General features: G+C 48.6%; 7 protein-coding genes, 1 long non-coding RNA gene and 1 other non-coding gene across 12 annotated transcripts; 6 read left to right on the top strand and 3 right to left on the bottom strand.

Annotated features, from left to right (window-relative positions):
- Positions 1 to 3: 3 nt before the first annotated feature.
- Positions 4 to 1,273, top strand: LOC9656867 (superoxide dismutase [Cu-Zn] 4AP). Its single transcript, XM_024682795.1, has 8 exons — positions 4 to 72; positions 133 to 446; positions 514 to 615; positions 679 to 774; positions 839 to 870; positions 922 to 997; positions 1,061 to 1,102; positions 1,163 to 1,273. Coding segments are annotated over exons 1-8 (693 nt in total). The 5' UTR covers positions 4 to 70; the 3' UTR covers positions 1,192 to 1,273.
- LOC9656868 (pentatricopeptide repeat-containing protein At2g13600) lies at positions 1,273 to 4,467 on the top strand. Of its 3 annotated transcripts, XM_024682793.1 has the most exons (7): positions 1,273 to 3,337; positions 3,396 to 3,441; positions 3,493 to 3,498; positions 3,557 to 3,620; positions 3,680 to 3,786; positions 3,891 to 3,956; positions 4,020 to 4,467. In XM_024682793.1, the coding sequence occupies exon 1, from the start codon at positions 1,285 to 1,287 to the stop codon at positions 3,307 to 3,309; it is 2,025 nt and encodes a 674-aa protein (XP_024538561.1). In that variant the 5' UTR covers positions 1,273 to 1,284; the 3' UTR covers positions 3,310 to 3,337; positions 3,396 to 3,441; positions 3,493 to 3,498; positions 3,557 to 3,620; positions 3,680 to 3,786; positions 3,891 to 3,956; positions 4,020 to 4,467. The 3 variants fall into 3 exon arrangements, with proteins under 3 accessions (XP_024538561.1, XP_024538560.1, XP_024538559.1); XM_024682792.1 differs by having other exon boundaries at positions 3,396 to 3,498; positions 3,881 to 3,956; XM_024682791.1 differs by having other exon boundaries at positions 3,396 to 3,498.
- A 58-nt stretch (positions 4,468 to 4,525) lies between these two features.
- On the top strand, positions 4,526 to 4,599 carry TRNAN-GUU. The gene has a single exon. It is a non-coding gene; the product is annotated as a tRNA-Asn (tRNA).
- A 555-nt stretch (positions 4,600 to 5,154) lies between these two features.
- On the bottom strand, positions 5,155 to 8,390 carry LOC9656869 (histone-lysine N-methyltransferase SETD1B). Of its 2 annotated transcripts, none has more exons than XM_024682841.1 (5): positions 7,996 to 8,390; positions 7,195 to 7,791; positions 6,332 to 7,010; positions 6,171 to 6,252; positions 5,155 to 5,488 (listed from the first exon to the last, which is right to left on the bottom strand). In XM_024682841.1, exons 1-5 carry the CDS (start codon positions 8,093 to 8,095, stop codon positions 5,258 to 5,260), a joined length of 1,689 nt encoding a protein of 562 aa, XP_024538609.1. In that variant the 5' UTR covers positions 8,096 to 8,390; the 3' UTR covers positions 5,155 to 5,257. The 2 variants fall into 2 exon arrangements, with proteins under 2 accessions (XP_024538609.1, XP_024538610.1); XM_024682842.1 differs by lacking the exon at positions 5,155 to 5,488 and adding an exon at positions 5,495 to 5,823.
- Positions 8,391 to 9,160: 770 nt separating this feature from the next.
- Positions 9,161 to 10,890, top strand: LOC9657775 (GDSL esterase/lipase At4g01130). The gene is made up of 5 exons (XM_024682759.1): positions 9,161 to 9,477; positions 9,544 to 9,735; positions 9,808 to 9,977; positions 10,108 to 10,396; positions 10,455 to 10,890. Exons 1-5 carry the CDS (start codon positions 9,198 to 9,200, stop codon positions 10,766 to 10,768), a joined length of 1,245 nt encoding a protein of 414 aa, XP_024538527.1. The 5' UTR covers positions 9,161 to 9,197; the 3' UTR covers positions 10,769 to 10,890.
- A 2,757-nt stretch (positions 10,891 to 13,647) lies between these two features.
- LOC9656870 lies at positions 13,648 to 14,771 on the bottom strand. Its single transcript, XM_024682845.1, has 2 exons — positions 14,685 to 14,771; positions 13,648 to 14,621 (listed from the first exon to the last, which is right to left on the bottom strand). The coding sequence occupies exon 2, from the start codon at positions 14,447 to 14,449 to the stop codon at positions 13,790 to 13,792; it is 660 nt and encodes a 219-aa protein (XP_024538613.1). The 5' UTR covers positions 14,450 to 14,621; positions 14,685 to 14,771; the 3' UTR covers positions 13,648 to 13,789.
- A 679-nt stretch (positions 14,772 to 15,450) lies between these two features.
- LOC9657776 (putative SWI/SNF-related matrix-associated actin-dependent regulator of chromatin subfamily A member 3-like 1) lies at positions 15,451 to 18,387 on the bottom strand. The gene is made up of 3 exons (XM_002977898.2): positions 16,876 to 18,387; positions 16,510 to 16,819; positions 15,451 to 16,441 (listed from the first exon to the last, which is right to left on the bottom strand). Exons 1-3 carry the CDS (start codon positions 18,385 to 18,387, stop codon positions 15,636 to 15,638), a joined length of 2,628 nt encoding a protein of 875 aa, XP_002977944.2. The 3' UTR covers positions 15,451 to 15,635.
- A 318-nt stretch (positions 18,388 to 18,705) lies between these two features.
- LOC112349062 (multidrug resistance-associated protein 1-like) lies at positions 18,706 to 19,670 on the top strand. The gene is made up of 5 exons (XM_024682723.1): positions 18,706 to 18,801; positions 18,854 to 19,036; positions 19,091 to 19,282; positions 19,343 to 19,454; positions 19,507 to 19,670. The coding sequence occupies exons 1-5, from the start codon at positions 18,706 to 18,708 to the stop codon at positions 19,668 to 19,670; spliced, it is 747 nt and encodes a 248-aa protein (XP_024538491.1).
- Positions 19,671 to 19,708: 38 nt separating this feature from the next.
- On the top strand, positions 19,709 to 20,017 carry LOC112349083. Its single transcript, XR_002993271.1, has 2 exons — positions 19,709 to 19,889; positions 19,942 to 20,017. It is a non-coding gene; the product is annotated as an uncharacterized LOC112349083 (long non-coding RNA).
- The last annotated feature ends 148 nt before the right edge of the window (positions 20,018 to 20,165 follow it).

Raw genomic sequence — 20,165 nt, forward strand, 5'->3', positions numbered from 1 at the left:
GGATCATGGGGCTTACGTGAAAATGTGGAGACTTTGGTCCTTTCCTTGATTAGGCGACGTGCGAGGGATCATGTGAGTAGTTTTCTCGCTTTGTTTTTATTCGAGGTGGCTGATCCAACTCTCCACATGCAGGAACTCTGACGATCACGTCGCGCAAAACTTTCTTCTTTCTCTCTCTCGCTCTCGGGTTTCGTGGAACAGCAAAGGTACAATGGAAGCGTTTAGAAAAAGCGCGAGCTTGCTTCCACTTGTGGCCATTTTGCTGGCGGAAATCCAGTGCTGTTTCGGTCAGATGTCAGGGAACGAGACGGGCCTACAGTGCTTTGGAATGCATGCTCTGATTGGTGCTGCCGAGCCGACCCCCGTGAAGGCCATCGCGTTGCTACAAGAAGCTGGCAATTCAAACGTCACTGGAGTGGTCTATTTCACACAAAACGCTACAGGAAGTAAGCTAAGCATCGCAAACTCTTTACTTTGGATCATCTCTCGAAATAACTTCACGGTTTTTCCCAGGTCATACGGCTCTGCACGGCATAATTCAAGGACTCAAACCAGGCTTACACGGCCTTCATATCCATACATCTGGCGATCTAAGCAGTGGTTGCAACGTCCTGGGTAAGAGAGCTTGTTTTTTTCTTCTCTTTGATAGAGAGCCTTAAGTCGTGCTCGACTTGACAGGTACGCACTACAATCCTTTGAACAGGAGGCATAACGACAATGTAAATATCGATCGCCATGCTGGAGATCTTGGCAACATCCAGGCAGCCGCCAATGGTAGAAACTTTTCAGTAAAAAACCATTTTTTCTGTATCTGACTCGTGATCTCGTTGTCGCTTAGGCGTCGCCGAGTTCTTCTCTGCAAACTGTGAGGTACTTTCAAGTCTACCAGGCCTTGAGGAAGTTTCTAACTCTTGCGTGTAGATCCCACTCCGGGGAGCGAATTCCATACTCGGAAGATCCATTGTCGTGCACGATCACGCCGACGATCTTGGGCGGAGTGAGTATGAGAGATTTTAGTGCTCGATGAGAACTTACAAGCTCTGTGTGATCGATCTTTCAGGCGGGAGTATATCTGGGAACGCTGGAGGTCCTGTTGCTTGCGGTAATTCTTTCTTGGTTCCAAGGTAGAAATTTCGGTGTTCCTACCATTTGATCTCTACAGGAATAATTGGCGTTCGCTACCACGCATAGATTTCTCTTTATTTTGTTTGCTTTGTTCCCTCGTTCGCGCGCTTTTTCAAAATTTTAAATTCAAAAATATTGGTTTGCCCTAGAATAGGATGAATGGTTCGCGCATCGATCAAGAGCTTTCTCGCGATCGGGAGGGCGATCGGCAGTCGCAGATCCATGGCAATGCTTGCGCCCAGCGAGACCTGGCAGCTCAATTCCTCTTCTCCATCGCCCTCTTCCCTGAACGATCTTGACGATTCGCCCGCGAGATACCAAGAACTGCTCACCACAACAGTAGAGCGATTGCTGAGCTCCAGCCGCGCCGCAGACGCCGACACCTATCTCTCGATTCTCGCCCGGATCGCCGACGCAGGAGCTCTAGCCCACGGCCGCCGGATCCACGCTTTCATCTCCAAACTGGGCTGTGATCCCAATCGCAACCTCACGATCGTCCTGTGCGGCGTGATCCGGATGTATGGCTGCTGTGGATCGGTCTTGGATGCGCGTGATCTCTTCGATTTCATGCCCGGGAAGGGCCCAATCGAGTGGAACACGATGCTCGTGGTGTATACCCAGAACGGGCATCTTGAGCCTGGTATGGATCTCTTGCAAAGAATGCCTCTCCAGGACGTGGTTACCTGGAACACCACCATAGCTGCGATGCTCCGGAATGGCCACGTCCGCGAGGCGAAGATAGTCTTCGATCAAATCCCCGAGAGAAGCGTCGCGAGCTGGAACACATTGATCACACACTATGCCGAGAATGGGGATTTTGGCAGAGCTAGGAGGATTTTCGAGGAGATGCTCATCGAGGGTGTGGCGCCCGGCCCAGTGACGTTCCTTGGTGCGCTGGGGAGCTGCGGGGGCGCGGCCTCTCTGCGATTTGGGCGTATGCTACACGAGCGGATCCTGGAAGCGCGGATGGAATCCAACGTCCGGGTCGCGAGCGCTATCGTGAGCATGTATGGGCGATGCGGCAGCATCGCCGAGGCGAGAGCTACCTTCGATCGACTCCCAAATCGCAACCGCGTGACTTGGAATGGGATGCTCGCAGCGTATGCACAGAACGGGCATAGCATCCAGGCGCTCGAGTTCTTCCACACGGTGATGAGGAGAGAAAGAAACATCGCTCCAAACAGGATCACCTTCCTGAGCTTGCTCGAGGCGTGCTCCAATCTCTCGGCGCTCGAGGAGGGAAGATCCATCCACTCGAGCATCAGAAACTCTCCCGGCCTGGAATCCAATCCCAAAGTCGTGAGCGCGCTCGTCACCATGTACGCGAAGTGTGGCGAGCTCCACCTCGCAAAGAAAGTCTTTGACGAGTGCCAGAGCTGGAACAAGGACGCCATAGCCTGGACCGCGATGATCCTCGCGTATGCGCGTAACGGGCATCCCAAGGAAGCGATCAGGCTCTTGCCTCTCATGGACAGCCAAGGCATCCACACCGACAAAGTCACCTTCGTGAACATCCTCGACGCTTGCGGCAGCATCACCGACGTGAAACTCGGGAGATCTCTCCACAAACTCTTGGAGGAAGAACAGGCCGAGATGGACGTCCACCTCGGGACGAGCATCGTCGGGATGTATGGCCGGTGTGGAAGCCTGGTTCGAGCTCGAGAGATCTTCCACAGCATGAGAGAAAAAGACACATTCACCTGGAACACGATCATCGCTGTGCACTCTCACAACGGAGATCCTCGAGGAGCTCTCGAGTTCTTCCGGCTCATGGAGCTCCAAGGCGAGCGGCCGGATCGACTGACTTGTACGTGTGTTCTTGCGGCTTGCGGACACGCGGGGCTTGTGGCCGACGCTCGCTACCACTTTGTGAGCATGCGAGAGAGCTACGGTGTGGAGGCCGGGGTGGATCACTACGCTTGCATGGCGGATTTGCTGGCCAGGTCCGGGAAGCTGGAACAGGCCGAGGAGTTGATCCACGCCATGCCGTTTGAGCCTCACATCCATCTCTGGACGTCGCTGCTGGGGGCTTGCAATGTTCACAAGAATGTGGAGATTGGCATCCGGGTTTCCAAGCACGTCGATGAGTTGCTCCCGGATTCTAGCTGCGGACAGGTGATGCTCCGGAATGTGCTGCTCTCGGGAACTCGAAAGTCGGGCTCGAGCGCTCTCAAAGTCTCGTGAAGATGTTTGGTTCATTGCCAACTCTCGGGTAAAGTTCCTTTCTTTGTTCTTTTTTCTCCTGTGTTAACACAAGATCGTTTGTTCAGGGAGAGATTCTTTTCGAGGAGAAGATCATGGTGCTGAGGATCATCGGTAAGTTTTTGTTTCTTCTTTTTGCAATCACAGGCCGATATTGAGCATTAGAAAGAGGTCAGCTTTATTGTTGTTCTTCTTCTTTACTTCTTCTAACAGCAAGCTCTTTTCTCAGACGAAGCGTAAGAAGCAAAGCTTTATGGGCTAGTGGCAAGGATAAAGTCTTATACTCCAACACAGTGAGCACTTTCTTTCATACTTCCAAGTTACTAACGTAAGCCACTTTACTTTTTCACAGTTCTTCATGCTCAATACTTCACAGATTTGGTCCATCAAACGAGGATAGTTTTTACTCAACAGGAGGAGCTCACTACTCAGAGATTTCGCTGGAGAGTGAATCAGCGAGTGAGTTCTTTTCTATAATTTAAGAAGATCATGGTGATCAGTGATCAGTGAGCATTGAATTCAACTTTCTATACTTCCACTCACGCGCAATCAGCTTTGTGCAGGACTTTCATGAATTCGCAGCTTCCATCCTTTTGACTCTCACTCAAGCTCACGAGATCTTCCTCGAGGTACCAAAATCTAGCTCTTGTGATCATGTGTCCGCCGTTTAAAGCATTGTTTTCTCGTCGCAGGCAAAGATCTTTCGATGGTCAGAAAGCCAAGATATCTCACACCATTTTTTGAGGCGTGCGTAGAGCCAGAGCTCCAATCTTTTGGACGAGCCCAACTTACGCACGCTGCTCATCCATCCTCGTCTCTCATTCAAGTGTAAGCGTTTGGAAAGTGAGGCTCCCGCTTCACTTCCGGTTTTACGTCAAGCTCTCGCACAAACGACGAAGACGTGTAATCATAACTCTCACATATACGTCGTAGCATTCAAGGGGCGAGGACCATGGAGGCCGTGAGATCGATCGATCCATCACGGGCTTCGTTTGGGCTGTCCACTTCAGACATCTCGACTTCATGTTAAGTGTTTCAGGATAGAATCCCCACAACTCCCACTTCTTAACATGACACGAAGGAGAGAGACGTTTGAAATATTTTTAATTTTATTACTTGGTAAATAAAATTATTAGAACATACTTATTCTTAATACATTAGCAATATAAATTAATTACATAATTAGCATATAATGTAAGCTAGAGTAGCTCAGTTGGTTAGAGCATGTGGCTGTTAACCACAGGGTCAAAGGTTCAAATCCTCTCTCTAGCGATTAGTATTAACTGTTATTACAAATTAATACAAACTAGTATCATTATTATTATTATTATTATTATTATTATTATTATTGCTATTAATAATACAGAAATTGTCTGATTGATACTTTGACCAGCATGGTCAGCTGAAGCTGGGAATGAAGATAAAACAAAGAAAAAAACTAGATAAGATCAGAACCATGAGATTTTTAAATGAAGGAATGGGACTGGAAAAATTCCATGGTTGAATTAAAATCACTGAAAATCACATGCTGTCACTGTGGAGATGAGCCTCATGTTAACTGATGATTCCATGTGAGAAATGAATGTGAGAGAGGTGCAGCACTACATGTGACTGTGATCTCCACTGCCACAAAAATTATCTAGGATTAAAAAACAGGGCTTTGGAAACAGAACTAAATCCTTCTCCGGAAAGCCAGCCGGAATCTTTGGAGTTCACTGTGCCGACACACTGCGAAAGCAAAGAAAAATCATAAAACAAAGCTTGAAAGATCTGCAATCCAATCCGTAACAAGTTATAGATGATCTTGTCGAGAATCAAGCTAATGTGTAGAGAAAAGCCTGCAATGAACGAATTGATTGAATCGAGGAAAAAAACACGTTACCATCAACAAGAACTTGCTCCTCTCTCTCTCTCTATCTGTGTTACACTACTATACACCCGCCAGGCAGCAACGAAAGAGATGCGAGGACGAAGAGGGCGAGGAGGAAGAGGCAGTAGAACCTGTCCGCCGGATCTCGCTCGCTCGCTCCACCGTCTTGGCGGCCTTCTCCCCCCGCTTGGCCTCGGCGGCGGCGCGGAGCTCCTCGGCACGCCGCCTCGCCGCCGCCAGCTTGTTCATCATTCTCTCGTGTGCATGGGATCTCATTCTCTCCACTTTCACCTGCGAGGAAGAGAATCATTCACATCATTCCAGCCAAAGCTAATCCCCCAAGTGAGATCTAGTCCTAGCTAACGGAGCTCTGTCTATCTATCTCCCCAGTGATAGATAGATACTATACTCTATAATAGCCAAGCAAATCACTCGCTTGAATGATGCTAGAACATGGACATGTGCGAAGGCCTGATGATGGTGGACTGACTGACTGACTGATTGTGGTGAGTGGACTGGCGACTGTGGACTGGGACTGGACCGGCGCTGACCGCTCTGACCGTCGGCGCCGGTCACGGATTAAAACCAGAGTTTTCACCTCAAGTTCTATTCTATTCCATTTTCACCTGCCGCATTTACTCCCATTCGTTAAGTGAGGAATCAATCAGTAGCAGCACAGCAGCAGCGGTCATAGCCAGCCAGCCAGCTAAAAAGCAAAGGATGAACAAACAAAAAAGAAGAGAAGGAAAAGATTTCACACAAAACGAGATAAACAGGCAGAGGACCTGGCAGGGGTTTGGAAGGATGTAAAGCTCAACACAGGTGCCGTACGCTTTGGATACCAAGACGTACGCTCATGATTCTATTCTATCGCGGAGATCACTAAAAACACTCCTAGAGGGAAAAGCTAGAACTTGACGCTAAAGAGCCAAAGAACATAAAAACATAGAGCAGGGAGCGAGCGACAGCTTACCTCCATTCGTCTCAATTCGGCCTCGGCCTTGGCCTTCTGGTGATTCTCCCACGCCAAAATCTTAGCCTCCTCGCGCTCATACCTTTTTGTTTGCATCGATAGATCGGAAAAAACGCAAGCTTTAGAACTGAATCGATCAGGCAAAGAACTCTATCGCTTACCTCGCCATGTACTTGGCGTGCTCGGCCTCCTCCCACGCGGTCGCGCGGCTTTCAACCATGGTCCGCCTCACCTCGTCCAGGTCAACGGCCGGTCTAAGAGAGTCAACGGTTTGATTTTGCTGCTGCTGCTGCTGGATCACCACCTTGAGGCATTTGGACGCATCGTTCTCTTCCTCCTCGCGCGTCGCCCACGCCGCGATGCTACTCTTGCCCAGCTGCGTGCCAAGCACCAAGATCTCGTGCCTGGTAGCGTTCCTGGTGGTGTGGATCGTCGCTCCACCCGGGGTCGCTGGAAGCGCTGGAATCGATGCGAGCTGCTCGTCCAGATGATCGCCAGGAGGAGGGAGCGGCGGAGGAGGAGAGGCGTCGGTGCCGGTGGAGCGGTAATTCGGTGGCATGGTGGGCGTGGTTGCCTGTGGCGGCGGCGGTGGCGGCGGCGGTGGAGGGATTGGCCGCAATCGCCCCGGCGAGACGCCCGGGCTGGTCATGATTGGAGTGCGCATCGGCGTCGCTGTTCTTGACGGCTCCTGGCTCGCGATTGGGGTCATCTCCGTGCCCATGTCGCGCATGGAGATGGATCGAGGCCCTGGAGCGATGCACGCCACGCTCTCGTACAGAGACGTCGGGCTCTTGGGCGGCTGGTGGGGATCTTGCTTGAAATCGAAGCCGCTGGTAGCCTCTGCGAGGAAGAATCCAGTGTTAGATCGTGGAAGAGAGGAAGAATGAGGGAAGAATTCATCGATTCACGCGAGATTATGGATGCATGGCAAGGAATCTCCAAGAATGCGATGAAGAACAATGGATGCATGGCAAGGAATCTCAAGGAATGCGAGGAAGAAGAGGGAAGAAATCTCGCTACGCACCTGTCGGATCCGTGAAAGGCTTCTGGATGCGCAGCTGCTGGTTCTTGACCGCCTCGCAGATCGTCGCCTCCAGCGCCTTGCCGCCATCGCTCTTCACCATGGGGAAGCTAAATCTCGATCCCACGACGCCGGCGGCCATGGAAGAAGAAGTGGACGACGAATCGATCATCATCTTCTTCTCCCGGTCCTCGGATTCTCCCTCCTCGTCCTCGTCCTCCTCGAGCTCCTCGACGCGGTCTCCCTGGATGAGATCGCTGCTCTCCAGCTCGCGATCGCCGCCGCCTTGCGGCTGCTGGTGGAGCTTCTTGAATCCGTGAATCTGCTGCCTCTTGCCGGATTTCTTGGCGGAGGATTTGAGCCACTTCTCGGCGTCGTCCCATTTGGATGGGAATGTGAAGAGAGCCCTGGAGGAGGAGGAGGAGGAGGAAGAGGTCGTGGAAGAGGTGGGCTTCTTGGAGGCCGAGGGAGGAGAGTGGTGGTGTTGATCGGACGGTAGAGCGACCTCGAGAACCGGCGTGGCGTCATCGCTGTCGTCCAAATGCTGTTGGTGCCTCGCCATAGCGGCTGGGTCGCTAGCTACGCGAACGTTAAAAGCACCTGAAACACATAACAAAGTGAGAGACCCGTGAATATGCCTGGCCAATGTAGGTGAATATTCGCCTCCATAGCCAGGAAGAACACTCGAGACAACTCAAGAACGCGAAGAACACGACCAAGAACGGCAAGAACAGGGGACCTAGAGCCCGGGCAGCCGATATTTCGGAGCCGATTGAGCGAAAGAGTGAGAGAGGATGCGATTACCTTCTGGGAAGAAGCCGCGCCGGATGCTGTTCTTGCTGAAGGATTTCATGATCCCATTGGCGCTGCTACCCTGATCAGCCCCTGCTGCTGAGGCGGACATTATTCCTCCCTATCAATCTCTTCCTGGCCTCGGCCGCGATTCCTCCAAATCCAGTGGAAATTCCTGCCTCGAGAAGCCTCAATCCATTCCACAGCTCACCTGTGTCCCCTCTTTGACCGATCGGGAGCGATGATCTAGGAGCGCATTGTGTCAATCTCTCAATTTCGCGACAGCGAGCATCCTAATCCTAATCCCTGGACAAGAGACACACAGCCTTTCTCCTCAGTGAGCCAGCTCTTTGATGATAGAGCAATGCGAGTTTTTTATTCGCGCTCTCTCGTTCACGACCCAAGGAATAAAATGCGCACAAAGGGAATTCGATGGTATATACTCTTAACGGTACTGTGGGGAACATTCCGTTGCCGAGGATGGTATATGCCAGTGATACTGTTAAAACGTGGCCAGATCGAGACCGTTCATCTTTGGTTGGAAAATATCACAACGACCTGACTGGATTGTCCTCATCGAAAATGGATGAAAGGACGGAATGGCGGTGGCCAGGATTTGGGATGTGTGTTCTTGCCTCTTTTGGGACATCGTGGGTGAATATAAGTGTTTGGAGAAAGGTTTCTCTTTGGTTAAAGGATTAAGAAGAGCGAGGATTTGTTTGATCGATTTGTGGCCTTGGTCAAGAAATGCTGCTGGCGGATGAAAATCACGCCTGTGATCAATGCAAGTTGCCAAATTCTCGGAGACCAACCAGCAAAAATCCCAGCTCTCGCAGGGCTAAATGCTTTTTGACCACTACTCTGGACGCATTGTAGGAACCAACCAACCAACATATCAAATTTTCATATGATAAACTATGAATATATGATAGTTTTATGATAGTACTACGAATATAACAATTGTACATATTCGAATTTTTATTATTGGTAACAATTATTATTTGAAAATGAAGTACATTTCTGATAAAATAGTATATTTATATAGATTAGAGAGATAATTAATCTTATGATAGAGTCGTGCGAATATTGAGAATATTCTTCGTGGCGGTGGATACATTGCATTTGAGAGAAGTACGTTCCTTCCTCTCTCCCTTGGAGAACCACTTGAGCCTCCATTTGTTCCTTCTCTCTTCTAGGGTTTATGAGCGAGGGCAATGGCGCGAGGGGGAGGGGCCGCTGCCGCGCTGCTCGCGCTCCTCCTGCTTGGATCCCATCCATGCGCCTACGCGCAGGAGGATCATGATCGCGATCGCGCCTACAAGTGCTTCCCGGCGATCTTCTCCCTCGGCGACGATTGGGCCGACACTGGCAATGCGCGCACGCTGTATCCCACCGATCTCGAGGCCCAGGAGGAAGTCTCGCCTTACGGCATGACCTTCTTCAAGAGCCCCGCGCATCGGCTCTCGGATGGAAGGCTGATGATCGATTTCTTGGGTGAGTGATCTTCTAGGTTGCTATAAGATTTCTTATCGTTTACTGGCATTGCATGCTACGTTATAGCGCAAGCATTCGGCATGCCTCTCTTGTCATCCTACACGACCGGCGTGGTGTCGAATTTGCGGCATGGGATTAGCTTCGCGGTCGCTGGAAGCACTGCCAGCTTCTCGGATCTCAAAGTCCCGTATCCTTTGCTCATCCAGGTGCAGTGGGTGGACAAGTTCCAGTCGGATGTTTTAGATGCTCTCGCTACTGGTAAGAATCCATCGATATCTTTACTATGCGACCTTCTTTGCAACTCATCTTTGTTGTGATGCCAAATTCAAGGAACCACTCAGCCCCTCCCGGATCCAGCGTACTTTCGGACCGCTCTTTACGTGATCTCTACCGGGCAGAACGATTACCGATACGCTCTACAATCTGGAGCGATGAGCGTGGCCGATGTGGAGTTCACTGTCGTTCCTCAAGTCGTGGAGAACATCACCGCGAGTATTGCTGTAAGCTTCTCTCGATTTTCTTCTTCAGTTTTTGAGTGCTCATGCATCTAGTTTTCCTGTGACTTTGGAGCATTGCATTTGGTTTGCTAGACAAAGCTTTCGAGCTCTTACTCCAACGATCTTCTTACAGCTGCTAGCCGAGAACCTCCAGGCGCGGAAGTTTTTGGTGATCAGCGTTCCTCCCGTCGGCTGCACACCCGAGATGCTCACACTCTTCGCCAGCACCGACCCGCTTGATTACGACGACAATGGCTGCCTTCGCAAGCTAAACCGGTTGTCCGAGCTCCACAACGAGCTACTCGCGGCAGCCGTGGACAGGATGCGCGTTCTCCTCTCGCTCCAAGACCCCTCCTACAACATCACTTTCGTGGACATGTACAGCATCATGACCGAAGTGCTGTACGATCCTCCAAAGCGTGGTAAGCTTTCTTGCAAAGTTCTTGACCATTGATCTTGCGATCATTCCTTCGTTCCCAGGCTTCTCGGAGCCGCTGCTTGCGTGCTGCGGGGCCAAAGAGCCATACAACTTCCACGAGAAGGTGATGTGTGGGAGGAGGATGCTGATCCAAAACTCCACGGTCCTGGCCAGCGCTTGCAGCAATCCGCGAGAGTACATAAGCTGGGATGGCATCCACACCACCGAGGCGTTCAATCGCTACGCCGTCAACTCCATCCTCGAGGGGAGGTATGTTCTTCCAGGCGACGCTTTCCGCTGCTACTCCGCGGAAGAAACCGATGATTCTACTCCAGTGACTCCATCGTCGCCACCGCCAGGAGCTGGGAACCCGTAGGCCAAGGATGGCGGCGATGGATTAGTTCTTTCTTCCTTCGCGGGAGATATTTTGTTCATACGTAGTCAAATCGATATATTCAAAGCATAATCAATTTGATACCGTTTCCTCGGACTACGAAAGCTATACACTTCGCTTACCTGTTGGAAAAAAGAAGAGCGAAGCTGGTGCCAAGGAAATGGACGAAGAAGCAAATGTGAAACGAAAAATGAGATGAGAGTTTTCTTTGTAAAGTTTGATGTCAATCGTTACCAAAGAACTTTGAAGCAAATTAGGCATGACGCTTCACTGTCCAGAATCATGATCTTCTGGAATCCTGCTTATGTCTTCAGCTCGTGCCTTGTCTAGGATGGATAAGAATGCCACAATCTTCAGACTAGTGCAGCCACCACCATTGCCAACTTCAAATGTACTAGAATTTGAAAGCCTTGCATCCAGAGGTGGCGAGGAAGGATTGGCCTGTATATGAAAATTCTAAATCATCCTACTGCATTGAAAATTATGCATAGATAATTCCTGATAGTGGTTCCTTGGTTATTCCCCTGTGTACAAAGGATATATATATGATCTTGATCTCTTGACCTCCACCGTGCTGCTTTCCACTAGCTTTCTCAAGTTGTAAATTAGTAGAATTTTGACGTGAGGCACGTAAAGAACTTGATCAAAGCAAAAGAATGAATTCAAAGCAGTCTTGTTTCATATTTCAAATTCAGGAACTATAACTAGACATTAAAATTTATTAGTATTAAGTGGTAATGAATATACCTAGAATGTATTTGGATATTTTAAATTATTCTACTATCTAGCATTTATTATTCATTTAGATTAATCTTGTATTTATAATTTACAAATATATTTATAATTTATATTTTCCTAAAAACAATAAACATATTTATAAACAATATTTTTATAAGTATATTTAGACCTAACAGTAGTCCAATTACTTTAAATTTAATAGGAAATTAACATTCAAGTAAGCTAATGCTACCATATCATTCTTTTGCATTTTTTGCTAAAATCCTAGTACTAGGATTAAAATATTATGAATATTTGGCAATGAGCAGCAGCGATGCCCATGGAGTAGCAAGGTGTGGTGCTAGCAAGCGTATAACAGTGGAAACTAAGTAAGAAATCAATCACTAGGCATTTCTAGCACATTTTAAAATTTGATAGGATCTTGTGAAAAGCTAAGCTGGACAATTGCTGTCATGGCAACAAGGGATCCAATGTAAAGGGAAATGGAGGCAAAAAAGATTGTGGCAAGGATGAGCTTGATAAATCACTGCAAAGAGAGTGTTTCTACCAAGAATTTGAGCACCCCAAGTATAGAAATGAAATGGCACACTATAATGGCTAGTGTGAACAAAACATCATTAAACTAGCTAATTTAATGGGAGTGTGAACCAGTTAGTATTATCCAAAGTTTTTATTACCAGAAAAGAATAGAAATGAATAAAGAAATTTATTCATTGTCAACTAGGCCAGATACTAGATACTGGTGGCACGGTATTAATCTCATCTCTTCACCCTCTTGTTGCTTCTCATGAGTTTCTCTAGCTCTGGCATAGATGGAGTAGAATCTAGATGGCATCTATATTGAAGTAGAAGGACACATTTGATTGTTGTGATCAAGCAGCTATCAAGAACTCAATCTAGCTTGACACCTAAAAGAGCTAGTGATGGTGGAAGGATTGCCAAAAGTGGATGGAATGCCTCAGCCTAAACTTTGATGGACTGGTGGACCAACTAGTCACCATAGTCCCCCTGGCTAGGATCAGCCTTGCATTTAAAGGCTGTTTAGTAGGCTCAGATAGGAACTCTTGCTTCCAAAACTATAGGCTGAAGACAGATGCCAGTCACACCCAGAGATGCCCGCCTCTGCCCCTTGTGCAAGATAGGAACAAAGACGCTGTTGCATGTCATATATGCAACTACAGCTCTAACTTCTTCTCCACACTGGACTTTCATGCCCATGACCTCCCAGCATTCATGGGAACACGACCATGGCAGCAATGACCAATCTTTTTCTACATGCCATGGAAGACCAGAGGACACTGTTCATTGAAGTAACATGTCTTCACTTTCAAAATAGAAACACCTAGCTTTTAACATTGGAGCCACAATATTTTATTCCTTCATAGTTTGTGCTCTTTTTTATTACATTTTCTACACTCTTTTGTCCTCCTTGCTCTTGTCATTTTATCCTCCTCCCTTGAAATTGATGCTGGTGTTGATGTTATTGCCATTGTTGTTCTGCATGCCTTGGTGAAAATCATCACCACTAACAGTAATCAACAACGATGATTCCCGGATGCAAGATCTTAGAGAGCTTGTCACTGATGAGTAGAGCTCTGGGGCACTACACTTGCATGGTGGACTTGCTAGGAAGATCGAACCAACTGGAGGATGCGATGGGATTGATTGTGTCCATGCCGTGGCAGCCGGATCTGCTGACTTGGATGACACTGCTGGGCTCGCGCAAGAAGTGGAGCAACTTGGACAGATCTAAACGCCCTCAAGTTGTCATTCTTAGGAGATGCTATCTTATTTCTTCTTCCTGCCCTTTGTATGCTTGGAGTCTAGCTCCCCTTGGAGAGATGAACACAAGTTGGCCTGACGTCAGTGGGACATGTTTACAGTTGACAAAGTGGTGTTGTTTATTAGCCATTTACTCAGAAGCACAGTTGAGTACTCTAGACTTCAAATTCTTGTGCTCATATGTGAAGCTTGTTGTGACCCAGTATGAGAGATTGAAGGCTCAACATACTTCCAGCTTTCCATAACTTCACATTAAAATCCTCTAGTTTAAAAGTTCTAAATGCAGTTACACAATAATTAAGAGAGTTTATTGTGAAACTCATTAGTAACTCTCAGGATCATTAAACAAAAGTGTAGTTTATTTTTATGCCGTATTAACTTTTCTTTTATAAATTTTAAACAAACCAAACATTATTACATGGAACATGTAGTCAGGATAATCACAGCAAATTATTTTATAACTAGGAATGTTAAAAACACATCTTACTCTTTATAAGCTTTGTTCGTCTCATTCTTGGTCTTGTAAGGAGACTCCTTATCGGCCGGGTAAATGGCATCAACATTTGCCCGTTTCAGGTTCGCATCATAGTCACTGAACCTCCAGAAGTATCCATCAACCAGCTGAGCCTCCTTTATGTTCTTGGCAGGAATTGCCCCCTTCACAGCCCACTCCTGCTGCCAGCTATACGTGTTAATCTCCTTCTGGAGCTTCTTCTCCTCCAGAAAGTCCGGAACATACACCATCTCCAGCCCAGCCGTGTTGATCGTGTACAGCCACCCAGTGCGCCTGTAGTACTTGATCTCGGGATGCGTCTTGTCTACAAAAGAATCCTCTGGGATCACTTGCTTCATAAACACTCCGGCCACTCTCCGAGTCTGAGTGGTGGCGATATAAGCCGTGTCGCTGAGATTCGGGCCGCCACGGACGTGAGCAAGGACATCTGTGTTCTTACCGGCGGCCTTGATCCCGTTCTTGAACACATCATCCACAGCCACCCTGGTGTCCCCTCTGTATATGAACTTCGGAGGCTGACGAGCCTTGGGCGGGGGCTCTGGCGTTCCGCGTCCGCCTGATGATTTCGGTGGTGCAGGAGCCGGCGCAGCGGGCTTGGAAGGTGCTGGGGCAGAGCTCCTCGACGCCATTTCGATTCAGGAAAACAAACTATCAGAAGAAAGCAGAGATGTATGGGATTGCCTTGGCACCCGAGTTTTATACTGGTGGGACTGCCTTCAGAGCCATCTCTGTTACGTCATCTTTCCACTGTGCAAGAGACGCGTTCGGCTTGGAATGCCGTGTTCTATTTAGCTTCCATCTCTGACTTGCCAAAAATTGGTACACCTGAGCCGAGAAAACTGTATTATAATGCAAAGGTCGTACCTTTGGATGAGGACGGCCAATATGTTAGTCTTTGTCCAAGACTGACTCGACTGAAGCTCGCCGGTTTCAGTGCTCAGCTTCCTCAAATCATTCCCTCTAATGGATCGAGTTAGTATCTGATTAAATGAGTGTTGCCAGCTTCGAAGCACATTTCAATCCAGAGATGAATGTAGTGCCCTGTTCTCGACTTCGTCAGGCCGGTTTCAGTATTAGATTGAACAATATATATCAGTTAGCGAGTCAAGCACGGCACCACCAGGATGGTCGCCTGTGACACACGTAGTACGAGGCAGAAGCTTCTACAAGAAAAAAAAAAAAGTCTTACAAAATTTTACTGCAGCGATCCCGCAAACCTCGGCTAGTAGAGCATTCTAAAATCCACCGCAAAAAAGATCTAAAGAACCTAGTGAGTCATTTGAGATTGTTTGTCCCATACCTGAACCAGTTAGCTCTTTCTTCCAATTCTCCGAAGTACCATTTTCACGCAATTTAACAGCTTTGATTGCAGCTGCGAAGCGAAGATACCGTGAACCATAAGCCTTCAAAGCCGCAAATCGCTTTGTCTCAATGCCACCTATAGCTCACGGCAGGAATGCTTCTTAGTTTTGGGTGGAAAATCCCCAAAAAAGAAGGCTGGCTCAATCATGCTTGCTACACAATCCAAAGCCCTGGATCTCACTAGCCCCAAAACGTTTTCCGTGTTACAGTTCCAACAAAGATTCGTTTTTTCTTATTCCTTTGCGCGTGATCCAAGTTTGTTCAAAGGTAGTCAAATCGATTTCTTGTGATTGGAAATCCGGAATGATCATATCTACACTGGTTCTCTTACTTTGATAAAGAGTCTCGGACTCTCGAGAAAAACTTTTCACTCTCGGACTATATAATCGAAGTACTCCTCGCTAAATCTCTCTCTCTCATCCAAAGCGAGAGAGAAAGAGGCTCTTGGATCGATCAGCACTGCATGAGCAGCCTCACCTCCTGGATGCACTGCTTCCGCCTCTCCTCGGACGCCTCCTTCCCCAACGCGATCTGCGCGTACGCCCGCTTCTTCTCCTGCATTTGCAGCAGCCTCTCCTCGATGCTGTCCGTCGCAACCAGCCGGAACACATGAACGTCCCTCGTCTGTCCCAGCCTGTGCACCCGATCCATTGCCTGTTCTTCCGCCGCCGGGTTCCACCACGGATCCAGCATGACGACGTTGGACGCGCTCACCAGGTTGAGCCCAACACCCGCGGCTTTCAAGCTGAGCAGGAACACCGTCGGCGAATCCTTGCTCCTCGACTTGAACGCCTCCATGGCCTCGTCTCTCTTCTTGGCGCTCATGCCGCCCTGGAGCTTGACGAACTTGTAGCCAGCCTGTGTGAGCGGAGCTTCCGCCAGCTTGAGCATGGACGAGAACTGCGAGAAGACCACCGTCTTGATGCTCGGGTCTTTGGCTCGCGTCTTGTCCAGGATGGATAGCAGTGCTGTGATCTTGGCGCTGCTACCACCACCACCGCCATCGCCATCGTTGCCAGCTTCTTCTTGCTCCTTGCCAACGTTGGACGTGTAGATGTCCGAGATGGTTAAGTCACCCCGGCACATCGGGCACTGGCGTTTGTCTCGCTCGAGAGTCTTCTCGATACATCTCCGGCAGAAGACGTGAGCGCAGCGAGTGATGATCGCGGTGACCGGCGGCGAGAGGCAGATCGGGCAGTCGAAGTCGTCGCCGATCATCGCCAGCATCTTCTGGAGGAGCTCTGGACTAGCGATTTGTCCTGCGCAGCTCAAGAACACAAAGACTAGTGAGACGAGAAGAGGCAAGCAAGAAAAATGAGAACTTTACCTTGATTCTCAGCTCCTAGTGCCGCTAGAACATCCATGGATCCCGGACACATGCTGGAATGGTCGCACAGCTGCCGGAGCCGCAAGATGATCTGGAGAACGATTGCGTAGTTCTTAGTCATGGTGCCGTTTGCGATGTACTTGAGGATGATATCCTTGCCGTCTCGCTCCATCTTGTCGTAGATCGCGCGGTCATTGGGAGTGAGATCCACTGGAAACACCGTGACAATCTTTGGAGGTAAGTCCACCAGCTTTTTCCCGTTCACTCTCGTCTCTTTGGTTCGTCGCAGCGAGATGGCGGACATCAATCCCTGGAAAGTTCCACGAGTTAAAACCAGAGAAAAAGACCAACTTGCGAGAAGCTTACCTGTGACCGGGCAAAACCAGCCGGCTGGCCACTCGTGAGCGGTCTCTGAATGGTTCTATTCCAGAAGGTCCGCTCGCTGAGAGGCTCGAAGTGGAGGAACTGCATGAGACTGAAGAGATCCTTGGCGTTGTTCTGTATTGGAGTGCCAGTCACGGCCCATCGCCGATCGGCATTGAGCGAGATCGCACACTTGGTCTGCTGCGCCTTTGGATTCTTCACGAGGTGTGCTTCGTCCAAAACGAGCCTCAGCCAGTGGACTTTCCGCAGCGCCGAGTTCCTGTCGTTCCACTCGCTGGCCAGCATGTTGTAAGTCGTGAAAACCAGATCGTGGCTCGCGAGCTTCTTCGCGTTTTTTATCCGGTCGGGGCCGTGGAAGACGCACACGTTGAGACTCCCGGCTCGAGTGTGATCTTCCAGCTGCCCGATCCAGTTGCTCAGCACGGAGAGTGGACACACCACCAAAGTCGCGAGAGGGCCGCCAGCTTTCGGGACGCACGGTGGAGGAGGATGATCGTCACTGCCGGAGTCACTGGCTTTCTTATCCCTGCCTTTGCTTCTCTCGGTGGTCTTTCTCTTCTTCGCAGCCGGTTGTTCTTCCAGCTCTTCGAGCTCCTCGGCGATGTCTACCACCGGCGGGAGCACAGCTCCAGGCCTGTTGGTGGCGACGAGAGCGAGCACCGCGAGCGTCTTCCCGAGTCCCATATCATCGGCTAGAATCCCTCCTCGCAGCGGCTCCGGACGCTTGTCACACGTAAAGTTCGTCAGCGTGTTCATGTACATGGTCGTCGTGTTGCTTCCTTTCGGCGGCTGGATCTCCCAGAAAGGTGGCAGCGCCGAGCTGTTCTCCCGCTGGATCATCCAAGCCAGCGCCTCCTTCTGGTGCTGCATTAGCTCCGACTTCACAATGCTCGAGTCGGGCTCCATGGCCTGCCGCTTCTTGCAGTCGAGCGCGAGATCTTCGAAGATATCATCGATGCTGGGCTTCTTTGGAGCGGAGGAAGCAGCGCCAGCGAGAACCTTTCGCTTGCTCGTCTTGCTCGAGGCTCTTCCACCGCCGCCACCTTCATGAGCTCCCTCCTCGAGGAGGCCTCCACTCAAACGCTCGCCAAAGTAGTCGAGGTGATCGACCACGGCGGGGGCCAAGGCGGGCTTGCTAAAGACGTGGACCTGGCACGGCATCCTGTACGCGTTCTTGCTGCCGCTGGGAACGATGCCCTCGAGAAAGGCGAGGTTTTGATCCACCAGCGGTGCCAAATGCATTGCCTTGTTCTTCTCGACATGGCCGACCTGGTCGCCCCGGATGTTGAGCACCCGGATGGCGTTGGAGTCGTATGGATTGGTGGGCTCTCGGACAAGCTGGACCATCTCGCCGTTGGTCACCGTGCCGTGGTAGTACCGCAGACCCACAACGTTAACCGTGAGACAACCCACCAGGATCGCTTCCGCCTCCTCCTCCTCCTCCTCCTCGCCGGAGTCGTCCTCCACTTCCACCACTTCCTGTGAAGCGCTCATCCTGTTCTTAAGAAAGAGCTAGGGCACTTGAATAATAAATAAAAGATTTAGTGCAGATCTTGTTAAATTAAACATTCTTATAGAATTATTATTATTTAGATTTTAAAGATGCAAGTAACTTTCTAGTCTAATTATAATTGAAAAATAAGTCGTCCATTGAGCTTGAGATGCTCCAACTTAAAAAAACTTCCACTTGCAATAACAGAATATTCTGGCAATCCTAGAAACTATTATAATAATAAATGGCATTTTCAACGATAGTTTGGTTTGTAACAAACTGGTTTATATACCTGTCTTGGAACTCTCCTCTTTTACCAAATGGAGAGCCCAGAGCTAAAGGCTTCGTTTCTAAGCCGCTTGACATGGCACTGGATGGGAGCCATGATCTCCACAGGGAACAAGCGTCCCTTGGAGGTAGTGTTAAACTCACCAATCTTGCCAAAATTTGTGTCTCTCTGTCTCCTAGATGAGCGATTTGTATGAGCTTAATCAAGAGGATAAGGCAGAATCTTGCGAGCAAAGATGGAACGAATGCTACGAGAAAGAGGGGAGCAAAAGAGTGTTGCGAGTGATCTTGAGGTTCCTGGGAGTGAAGTTCTTCCTCTTGTTTATCTTGCGCCCTTTGTGGCTGGCAGCGCTCATCTTGCAGGTTTTTGAGCAGTAAGCTCTTGGGACCTTTGTAACTTACACCGATCTCTCACAGGTTTATGTTATTAAGGAGCTCATTCATCGCTCCAGACTCAAGAGCTCCAGAACATGGAGTGATTTCCTCCTCGTTGCCGGACTGTTCTTCCTGGCACAATCCCAGAGCTTATGCAACATCTGGATGTTCTTCTATGGCTGGAGATATGGCGTTCGCTTGCGTGCTGCTTTTTCCATGGCTGCTTTCAACAAGGTCTTTGTGCATAATACTCTTTTGCTTCTCTGTTATATTAACTTTTTGTGATTTATGGAGATGTTGAGCACAAGAACGGCTGAATTTAATGGATCCTTCGATAGCTTGCTGTTTAATCTTGTCAACAGTGATACCCAAAAGCTGATTGATTGCTTGTGTATACTTCCTTATGGTATGATATGTATTTGCAATCGCTTTGCTCTAAACCATTGTGGGACTTGCAGTGGTTTGCTTTCCATTCCATTTGCTTGTTGTGAGTTTTTTCTTATATCGAGAAGCAGGCATTGCCACACTTGCTGGAGTAGCTTGGACGGTTGTGGTGGGGATATTAATGGTAATAAGAATTCCTGATTTTTTTTCCAAATTGCTTACATCATTATTATATTAGTCCTATGTGGCGAAGTATATGGGGCACTTGGCAAGAAGAAAGCATTCTTCCACTGATGCTCGGGTGGGAATCCTTTGTGAAACTTTGGCTGGCATTAGAATTATCAAGTTCAATGGTTGGGTTCCTTTGTTTATGAAAAAAATCAATAGTGCTCGTGCTGGTGAAATGAAGTGGGTTTCCAAGTTGGCTATGATCAGTACAATCATGTATATTTTGAAGGTATGTTTTAGTTTCTCAAGATTCTAATTATCATTCTCTAATATTGTTGCAGGATTCAATTGTTCCATTTGCATGCATATTTGCTTTTGGTGCTTATATCATTCATCATAAAATGCTTGATGTGACAATAGCTTTTGTTGTCCTATCTTTCTTCAGTATTCTTGCAAGGGATAACATATGTTTCATTAATGGTATGGTTTCTATAAAACAAAACATCTCACTGAATGAAAAAATTTGATTTGCAATTGAAAGGTTTGCCATCAATTTCTAATGCAC

The sequence above is a fragment of the Selaginella moellendorffii genome, unplaced genomic scaffold (assembly GCF_000143415.4).
Source record: "Selaginella moellendorffii unplaced genomic scaffold, v1.0 SELMOscaffold_35, whole genome shotgun sequence".
NCBI classification, from domain to species: domain Eukaryota; kingdom Viridiplantae; phylum Streptophyta; class Lycopodiopsida; order Selaginellales; family Selaginellaceae; genus Selaginella; species Selaginella moellendorffii.

What these genes read in the sequence shown, in the direction of transcription:
- LOC9657776 (XM_002977898.2), bottom strand. Translation starts at nt 18,387, where the DNA reads ATGAGCGCTTCACAGGAAGTGGTGGAAGTGGAGGACGACTCCGGCGAG. An exon ending in CTGGTTTTGCCCGGTCACAG is followed by an intron (nt 16,820 to 16,875) that starts GTAAGCTTCTCG and finishes GGAACTTTCCAG; the next exon opens with GGATTGATGTCCGCCATCTC. An exon ending in ACTAGGAGCTGAGAATCAAG is followed by an intron (nt 16,442 to 16,509) that starts GTAAAGTTCTCA and finishes TGAGCTGCGCAG; the next exon opens with GACAAATCGCTAGTCCAGAG.
- LOC112349062 (XM_024682723.1), top strand. Translation starts at nt 18,706, where the DNA reads ATGGAGAGCCCAGAGCTAAAGGCTTCGTTTCTAAGCCGCTTGACATGG. An exon ending in GGAACAAGCGTCCCTTGGAG is followed by an intron (nt 18,802 to 18,853) that starts GTAGTGTTAAAC and finishes TCTGTCTCCTAG; the next exon opens with ATGAGCGATTTGTATGAGCT. An exon ending in CCATGGCTGCTTTCAACAAG is followed by an intron (nt 19,283 to 19,342) that starts GTCTTTGTGCAT and finishes TGATTTATGGAG; the next exon opens with ATGTTGAGCACAAGAACGGC.
- LOC9656867 (XM_024682795.1), top strand. An exon ending in CGCCGACGATCTTGGGCGGA is followed by an intron (nt 998 to 1,060) that starts GTGAGTATGAGA and finishes TCGATCTTTCAG; the next exon opens with GCGGGAGTATATCTGGGAAC. An exon ending in TGGAGGTCCTGTTGCTTGCG is followed by an intron (nt 1,103 to 1,162) that starts GTAATTCTTTCT and finishes TGATCTCTACAG; the next exon opens with GAATAATTGGCGTTCGCTAC.
- LOC9657775 (XM_024682759.1), top strand. Translation starts at nt 9,198, where the DNA reads ATGGCGCGAGGGGGAGGGGCCGCTGCCGCGCTGCTCGCGCTCCTCCTG. An exon ending in GCTGATGATCGATTTCTTGG is followed by an intron (nt 9,478 to 9,543) that starts GTGAGTGATCTT and finishes GCTACGTTATAG; the next exon opens with CGCAAGCATTCGGCATGCCT. An exon ending in TTTAGATGCTCTCGCTACTG is followed by an intron (nt 9,736 to 9,807) that starts GTAAGAATCCAT and finishes GCCAAATTCAAG; the next exon opens with GAACCACTCAGCCCCTCCCG.
- LOC9656868 (XM_024682792.1), top strand. Translation starts at nt 1,285, where the DNA reads ATGGTTCGCGCATCGATCAAGAGCTTTCTCGCGATCGGGAGGGCGATC.
- LOC9656870 (XM_024682845.1), bottom strand. Translation starts at nt 14,449, where the DNA reads ATGGCGTCGAGGAGCTCTGCCCCAGCACCTTCCAAGCCCGCTGCGCCG.
- LOC9656869 (XM_024682841.1), bottom strand. Translation starts at nt 8,095, where the DNA reads ATGTCCGCCTCAGCAGCAGGGGCTGATCAGGGTAGCAGCGCCAATGGG. An exon ending in CACGCCAAGTACATGGCGAG is followed by an intron (nt 6,253 to 6,331) that starts GTAAGCGATAGA and finishes GCAAACAAAAAG; the next exon opens with GTATGAGCGCGAGGAGGCTA. An exon ending in CCGAATTGAGACGAATGGAG is followed by an intron (nt 5,489 to 6,170) that starts GTAAGCTGTCGC and finishes TCTTCCTCGCAG; the next exon opens with GTGAAAGTGGAGAGAATGAG.